The following is an 8,775-nucleotide window of genomic DNA, read 5'->3' as shown; positions in this document are numbered from 1 at the left end:
TACTAACCGCTCCCCCCCAGGGGAAGGAGGAGCAAGTGTTCTCTCCCGAACAACTGACTGGGGCAGGCACCACCAAATCCAGGCCAAAGGCCAGGGGCCCGGCCCCTCTGCTTCGACCTCATGCCTTTCAGTCCAAACCAGAAGGCCTCCACCTCCATGCCAGCAGGCTTAGCATCTGCCAACCGCCATCCCTTTCCACCTCGCCGTGTACTCAGGATGGTTAGCATAGCACCACCTACTGGCAACTGATAAGAACAGATACTACACTTGATCTTAGCCAAAAGGCAGAGAAGCCCCGATTCTGGCTTTGCTGAGGAAACGAGGGATAGCGATCGTGGGATACCTGGACTACCTCCTTCTGAGAGCAGCTTCCACCTCAGAATTAGGGGAGGATGTGGCGATCGCCAATCAGACTCTTTGGGAGTTTGGTTGGGTACTGAACCTCCAGAAGTCAGTGTTGGTGCCGACTCAACGCCTGGAGTACCTGAGCTTGATTCTGGACTCCTCAGAGGCGAAAGTTTTTCTCCCATTAGACATGATGCAGACTCTTGAGGCTGCGGTGAAGCTGTTGGCGTCCCTCAGGTGGTCGTCACTGCGCTTTTGCATGCATTCTGGGTCTCATGGTGGCCACTTACGAGGCGGTACCGTATGCTCAATTCCACACTCGAGTCTTGCAAAAGGAGATTCTGTCCAAATGGGACAAGTCTCCGTTGTCTCTGGATTATCGGATTTGGGTGAGCCACCTAGTCAGGGAATCCCTGGTCTGGTGGCTGAAGTCTCCGGCCCTTCAGTCCGGGAGGTCATTCCTTCCTTATCATTGGACAGGGATCACGACGAACGCCAGCCTGACCCGTTGGGGGGAGTTTCCAGGATCCTGCTATTTTTGCAGCAGGGAGTGGATCAAAAACTTGCCTTAAGCACCATTAAGGGGCAGATATCAGCCTTGGCTATCTTTTTTCAGCGACCCCTGGCAACTCATTCATTGGTGAGTATGTTTGTGCAAGGGGTTCGACATGTGGCCCCTCCAGTTCGGCCACCGCTGCCTCCGTGGGATTTAAATCTGGTGCTCTCGTCGCTTCAGAAACCGCCATTTGAGAACATTAGGGAAATCCCCCTATTGACACTCTCTCAGAAAGTAGCCTTTCTGGCGGCGATTACATTTGCCAGGAGGGTTTCCGAGTTGGCAGCCTTGTCTTGCAAGTCTCCCTACTTGATCCTCCACAAGGATAAGGCGGTGCTACACCCACAGCCTTCGTTTCTCCCAAAAGTTGTTTTGGCATTTCATCTAAATGAGGACACATTGTGCTTCCATCCTTGTGTCCTCGGCCATCACATCCTAAAGAGGTTGCCTAGCATTCCTTGAACGTGGTCCGGCTCTGAGGGTGTATCTGTCTGCTACATCTCCGTTTCGGAGGTCGGATTCACCGTTTGTGTCGGTAGCTGGTCCGAAGAAGGGCCTGGCGGTCTTGTCGTCACCATTTCTCGGTGGATTCGACAAATTGTGATCCAGGCTTACGCCTTAAAAGGGCAGGTGCCTCCCTTTCCTGTCACTGCACATTTTACAAGGCCAATTGGTGCCTCCTGGGCTTTCCGACATCAAGCTTCAGTTTCCCGGTGTGTAAGGCGGCGACCTGGTCGTCCGTTTACACTTTCACAAAATTTTACAAGGTTGATGTGAGTGCATCTGCGGATGCTTTCTTCGGCCGCAAGGTTTTGCAGGCGGCTGTTTAAGGTTGCAACTCATCCGTTGAGGAGCTCTGGTTGTTATGGGTGGACTTTTTTGTTGCTGTTCCCACCCCTCGTTTTTTTTTTACACTGCTTGGAGACATCCCTAAGGTCGAGATTGAAAGTGCTGTGACCATCAATGAACGAAATAGAAAATAGGATTTTTGCACTCACCGTAAAATCTTTTTCTCTGAAGTTAATTGACGGACACAGCACCCTTTTTTATGTTTGTACTGCTTTTTGATGAACTGAGCTGGTGGATGCAGTGCGAGGGGTTATAGCCAGTAGGACCGAACCCTGGGTAGTACTGTTTGGTACTTTTTACATGTTCTGCCTAGTCCTCTCCTGAAGGTGGCGATATAACCCCAAGGTCAAGATTTAAAGTGCTGTGTCAGTCAATGAACTTCAGAGAAAAAGATTTTACAGTGAGTACAAAAATCCTATTATATGTATACATATAAATATTACAGGGGGGACATGGTTACAGTGTTGGGGGGTCTGAACGAAGTAGAAAGAAGTTAAAAATCTTCCTCCTTAGATACGCCGAGATTCCCTCTTCACTCCCCGATTCTCCACCTCTGAGCTGGTGAATGTGAATTCTGACACAGATCGCCAGTGAAGCACTCAGATCGCAGCTTCATAAACTGGCAGTTATTGTGTCATTCAATGAGACTTCTCACTGTGCAGAGATCATCGGCGGGAGAACATGTTCAAACACTTCTCCCCCGATTATCTCGGTTTCATAAACTGTTTATGGACTGTGATCGGTGGAGATCCTTGGGATCACCGCTTCATAAACGGACACCTATGTGATCAGCAGTGTCCTCTGGACACTACAAACAGAGCGCGCCCCGCAATAGGCACGATCATACAACACCGTCCCAGAACTATCCGGCTGCACTGTAGCCGTCATTCGGCTATAGCAAGGCTCGGCAAGTGGTTAAAGCGGAGTTCCACCTAAAAATGGAACTTCCGCTTAACCCACTCCTCGCCCCCTTACATGCCACATTTGGCATGTAATTTTTTTTGGGGGGGGGGAGGGAGTGGGGGCTTCAGGAGACTTCCTGTCCCACTTCCTCCGAGGGGCTGGAAAGGCGATTAGCTTAATCGCCTTTTCACAGCCCCTCCCTGTAGGCGAGCGCCTGTCCAATCGGACGGCGCCGCATGCGCAGTGCCGCTCGCGCATGCGCAGTGGGTGCCCGGCCGTGAAGCCGAAAGCTGTCACTGCCGGGTGCCCACACTAGGAATGAAGATGCCGGCCGGCGCGTTGCTGGAGCCGGTAAGTGTCTGTTTATTAAAAGCCAGCAGCTACACTTTTTGTAGCTGCTGACTTTTAATAAACGTAAAAAATGGCTGGAAAACCCCTTTAATATCACTTTAATGCGTTTCGCGCCTGTTAAAAATGTAATTGTTGGTACTATGCATATCTGAAGAAAAAAAAAACATGAGAAACGGATTACTTTATGTTCATATATGTCCAAATTTGGTCATTACATGATATTGTTTGTGTGCTCGTTGTTCAAAACCTAGTTCGAACGATTGCTTGACTGGTGTATGGCCAGCATTAGTCTGGGTCCACATCTTCCCCCTACTAAAGTTAGTGAAGATGATCTGGCACACATGTCCCCTCATCTGTTCCTCATTAGAATAGCGGAGATCACAGATCTCTCTCACAGCAGAGGGTGGAACCCCAGCCTCACTTCCCGCGCTCCGCACACAGGAAGTACGACTGCGCCCCGCACAGCCCATCTACAGGAGACATGCTTTCTATCCTAGAGCGGGGAATGTGCAGACTAACGTACAGTCACACGTGAAGACTGATCTCCATACCGCCGTACACATCGCACCCCCTCCCCTCAGCTGCCTCTACTAACAGATAGCGGCCGACCCCTCCCCCAAGCCCACAACCACTGACGTGTCAGTCACACCACACCTAACTCTCGCTGTGATTGGTGCGCACACTACTACCCGCGTTCTCATTTCTTCCTTAATATAGTAAAGGCACGAATGATAAAGCCTCACACAGCCTCCCCCAACACCGTACTAGCTCCACATCCTAAACCTCTGCCATTGAACGTTCTGCCATTGAACGTTCTGCCACCAACTCTCCTCAACCAACTTCCAACCCTACGCTGTCTAGGCGCGCAACCCCGCCCGTTCTACGTGACGCCAACATTTAGGCGCGACTTCCGCCCTAACCCCTCCCTCTTATGTCTGTCGGGGAGAGAGATTCTACCAGCAGTGTCCCCGCCTACGATCTGACGTCAGAGTGTGGGCAGAAGCCGTCGCTTCCTTGCCCCTCCGTAGACGTAGCGCACGGCAACGTCCCGGGGCTGTGTCAGTGAGAGAGAGCGAGCGCAGAGACGCGTACGAAGCGAGGCGACAACTGGACAGCACCGGAGGCACCATGGGTGAGTCTCACACACAGCCCGGGCTCTGCTAGACTGAGTGTGGGCCGTGCTTGGCGTGTGGAGAGGGGAGTGCGGGTCCCCCGTTGTGTGCTGATACAGGGAGGAATGATGGAGGGAAGAGGCCCAGTACTGTAGAGGAGGGGAAGAGAGGCAGCTGGGTACTAACACTGTGTTTATATAGACTGAAGAATGTGCTGGAGGAGAGAGGGCTTATTTACATGAGGATAGGGGGGTGAGGCCTCCGTGTCCTGCATCAGAATGGCTTCCTGAGAGCAGACATGGAAATCACCCTCTTTTACTACACAGTGCTAATAGGAGAGTCATATATGTGTATTGTGTGTGTGTGTGTGTGTGTGTTCATGTCTACCCAGTACATCCAGACCCTTATTAGTCTGATCATTGTATGAGCAGAAGGTCTGAACAACTCCATGTAGGGAGGCAATTTCAAAAATGAAAATACATCAGCCCCCCCCCCCAAAAAAAAACACATATTTTTTTTATATAGCTTAGCTGATAGAGATAGATAGATATACATACATACATACATACATACATACATACATACCCTTCCTCGCCCTACCCCCTGACTTCAGGCCGCTTCCTGTAAGTGTTGGTTGTTGTCACTCGCCCTCCACACTGGATCATTGAGAAGCTGAAGATTCTCCAGCGCTGTTCATGTGGGATTCGGATTCCCCCCCCCCCCCCCCCTTTACAGGATCCTGCCCATGAGCAAACCTATCGGGGCAGCCTGCCATCAAAAACTTCTATTGTCATGGTTTTTAGTAGACTGGTATGTTGCATTGACCCGGATTGGTAATCCTTGTAATCTAAGGCGCTGGCTATAGATTAACCGATGGGTTGAGGGGAAGAAGATCACTTGATTTCCCCCTCAACACATTAAAGGGGTTGTAAAGGTTTGTTTTTTTATTGTTTTTGATGTCATAATGTAGAGTATAAGATTTCCTGTCATCTGTGCCCAGTCTTGCCACACAGAGTTAATCCAGCTCTGAGCAATCCTCTTTTATTGTTCAGTGAAATAAAACGGACTTACAGAGAAAAACCTTGGTCCGTTCCGCCCCCTTGCTGTGAGTGACAGGTTATTTACATATCTCATGCACTAGCCTGAAGACGGGCATTATTTTTGAATAACCACCCCCACTCCTTTTCTGAAGTCGTGTGGTTACTTTTTCTGGATTTTGATTGGATGTTTGATCATAGCAGAATTTAGTGTAAGGAATACATAAGGGGGGGGGGGGGAATGCATTTTGACAAGGGGAGTGTAGAGGTGGGCGGGGGGTCTACTGACATCACGACTCCACCCACAGAGCTCCAGACAACAGACCCACCCACAGAATCTGCAATTTTTCAGTTCTTATAACAGACATTTGGGGCGACATTTGACAGGTAAGGATACATGCAGGAGGCATCTATATCCTTATAGATCAGCACTATGGCAGTCATTTACAAAGGATGAGAGTGGGTTTACATCTACTTTAAGCTAGTGCATTGTTGGTTCACTAACCTTTTCCTTTGATTTCCCTTTTAAATGTTTTTTTTCTTTGTCTAAATTTCTCACTTCCTGTTTCTTCTCAGTAAGCTTACCCCCCATAATCTGGCTAGGGGTTAGTCAGCCAGAACAGCTTACCGAGGAGGAACAGGAAGTGAGAAATTCAGACAAAGCCATTTAGAAGGGAAATGGAAGGAAAAGGTAAGTGAACCAACAATGCACAAGCTTAAAGGAACCTATTTAGAAAATAAAAAAACGAACCTTTACAACCCTTTTAAAGCTGATTACTGCATCTGAGCGTCGCAGAACCCATTTCATTCATTTTTAAAAAAAATTCAAAGCAAACTGACTCATCCATCTATGTCTCTCTGCCTTATTTTGTTAAATCACTTTGAAAATCGCCTTCTAGAATTTTTAATGCACATATTTGCCAGCACACCATGGATCTTGAATTGCAGTCAAAGGCTTTTATTTGTAGAAAGATCACATCACAACAGGATAAGTGCAACGTTTTGGAGGCATGCAGGACCACTTTCTCGGGCATGTGACATGTAGCATTTCTGTCTGCGGCCATCTTGAGTAAGGGCAAATATTTCTCTAGTATTTACTTCCTGGAATCTATCTGCCCTTAGCTCAAGCATGCATATAGTAGAGTGTTCTTAGCTGAGAAAACCCCTCCTCCTGAAGACACCTAGGATGTATGATATTTGTCACAAAAGAAACAAAAGTCTCTGACAAAATGTAAAAAAAAAAAGTTAAAAACATGTAAATATTATGTATTCTTTCTGATTTATTTACTAATGCTAGGAGCCCGAGGATTAGGAATAATTAATGTTGATTGGAAGAGTGAAGTTCCACTTCAAGGCTGGCCATACATTATCCAATTTTTTTATTATTCAATTTCCTTTTAGATTTTCCTTTCAACTATGTAGTGCAAGGCTCTGCCTGATTGCATACACATTGAAAGTGTTTAGGTTTGACGTCATAATTGTATGGCTTTGGTAACTCTAAAAGAAAATTGTATGGCCAGCCTAAGTGTTTATTGGGGAATCCTTCCTACACAGCAATTGCATTCTGCCAGCTGGAGGTTTCCCAATCGTCAGAACAAAATTATCACTGCTTGTAGCTATAGCCACTCTGGCAATGGTCAGTAGAACCAACCTGTTTTTGCATTTGAAGTCTTATTTACAGTCGGCCTTCCCATACATGGATTGAAATTTGTCTGATTCCTGCTGAAACGGCAGAATTTTTGGATCCGTCTATGGCCGGCTCGGGTTCCTAGTACCCACCTGCCCGATCCCGCCAGAAAGCTGACACTGCACACCTCTAATCAGGCAGGGAGACCTTTCCCGGTCCGCTGTTGCAAACATCGGGAAATGTCTCCCTGCCTGTGATCAGTGGTGTGCAGTGTCGGCTTCCTGGCAGGATGGGGCAAGTGGTGTTGGGACTAGGAACCCAAACATGCCCGAGCCCATCTCTAATGGTTAACATGATAACAAAGATGCCAGTTGTCCGAAGTGTGAACGGTTTCACACGGCTCTCCCCTTTCTTCAGCTCCAGGGACCAATTGCGGGACTCCAGCGGGTCCTTAAGTGGTTAAGGGACTTGTATGTGTTTGAGGCTGGGGGGGGGGGGGGGGAGAAGTGGTGGAACATTTATTTTAATTTTTTTCTTGCCCTGCAATGCATTATTGAAAAAAATGACTTGGCTTTAGAACCCCTTTAATATGGCAGTCTGAATACTTTTAGATAATCGATTAAAGCAAGTAGTGACCACAGCCAACTAACTTAGTTGTGAACATTCCACCCCACTGCCTTTTCACACAGGAGGCAGTAGGTTTTATTGACAGTGTTCTTACTGGATTTCTGCTCTGCCCTTTTCCCAGGATCCTACACATGAGCCAATCTATCGGGGGAACTTGCCATCAACAATTTCTATTGTGTCATGGTTTTTAGAAGAAACTTCCATAGGTTGATCATTTTTGTAATCTAAAGATGGTGTTCTCAGTGGCTTTAAAATTGCTGTATGTATGGTTTAGCATAAGGATGCCAGTTGTCCTATTAGTTAGAACTTGTTCACACCTGTGTGACCCATTTAAGGCAAATTTTACATGCATTACCATTGAACACTAAATAACATGCATTTTTGATGAAAATGCATTAAAGATGGTTCAAGCAGGATTATTTTTATAATGCACTGCACCCTGTTATAAACAGGGCATTACTGTACCTATTCCATTGTTATGGGCTATTAATATTGGATTTTTTTTTTTTTTTAGCAAATGACTATGGTACTGGTCTATTTGCACTATTGGGTGTGTTTTCTCTATGGTAGATGCTGTTTATATTTTGTGTTTTAGGAGAGGGGGGTACACAGTGGTTGGCACTTCCACATAGTAGCACAAGGGTCACCGGATAAAATCCCAACCACGGCACTACCTGCACAGAGTTTGCATATTCTCCTGTGTTTGCGTGGGTTTCCTCCCACACTCCAATGTCATCCTGCTAGATTAAAGTGAAGTTCCATCCAAAAATGGAACCTCCCGCTTTTCGGAAAGACCTACCAGGGGGGACGGGCGTGCAGGTACCTGTCAAATACTACAGGTATTTGAACCCACTTCCAGGAATGACTCCCACGTGAGTCACTTCCCACACCGAGGATGGCGGCGGGGGCAGCAGAGAGTCTGCTGCTAACGTTGGTACCCATGACAGGTAAGTGTCCATTTATTAAGTCAGCAGCTGCAGTATTTGTAGCTGCTGACTTTTAATATTTTTTTTCCACGGGACCTCAGCTTTAATTGGCTCCTGTCTATATTGACCCTAGTATGTATATGTGAGAGACCTTAGATTGTGAGCTACTTGTGGGTAGGGACTGATATGAATGTACATTGCACAGTATGTATGTAATGCTCTGCTTAAATGGTGCTAGATAATTACCTGTAATAAATATTACGTGGTAATAAGTGAAGTTGTCCATAATGACTCGTTATGTTTGTTTCATTGACTCAGAATTGAAAGATTACATTTTTTTCCCCCCGTGTTTAACAGTTCCCTTAGGGGATTGATAGAAAAGTGTGCCAGGAAGTTTTTAGAACATTTTAGCAACTGTCTCTCATTAGCATAATTAGGCCAA

At 46.8% G+C, this 8,775-nt stretch overlaps 1 protein-coding gene and 1 pseudogene across 2 annotated transcripts in view; one reads left to right on the top strand and one right to left on the bottom strand.

The window, feature by feature from the left end:
* Positions 1-215: 215 nt before the first annotated feature.
* LOC120942239 lies at positions 216-297 on the bottom strand (annotated as a pseudogene).
* A 3,665-nt stretch (positions 298-3,962) lies between these two features.
* Positions 3,963-8,775, top strand: part of SEPTIN7 (septin 7) — a 149,942-nt gene continuing 145,129 nt past the window's right edge. Inside the window, exon 1 of one of the 2 annotated variants that reach the window (XM_040353229.1) lies at positions 3,963-4,136. In XM_040353229.1, coding sequence (XP_040209163.1) covers positions 4,133-4,136 — 4 coding nt within the window. In that variant the 5' untranslated portion in view covers positions 3,963-4,132. The remainder of the gene's footprint in view (positions 4,137-8,775) is intronic. The other variant, XM_040353230.1, reaches the window with a different exon arrangement.

Source organism: Rana temporaria, chromosome 5, assembly GCF_905171775.1.
Source record: "Rana temporaria chromosome 5, aRanTem1.1, whole genome shotgun sequence".
Classification (NCBI taxonomy): domain Eukaryota; kingdom Metazoa; phylum Chordata; class Amphibia; order Anura; family Ranidae; genus Rana; species Rana temporaria.
Note: the sequence above shows the minus strand (reverse complement) of the source record. Positions and strands in the feature narration are given on the sequence as shown.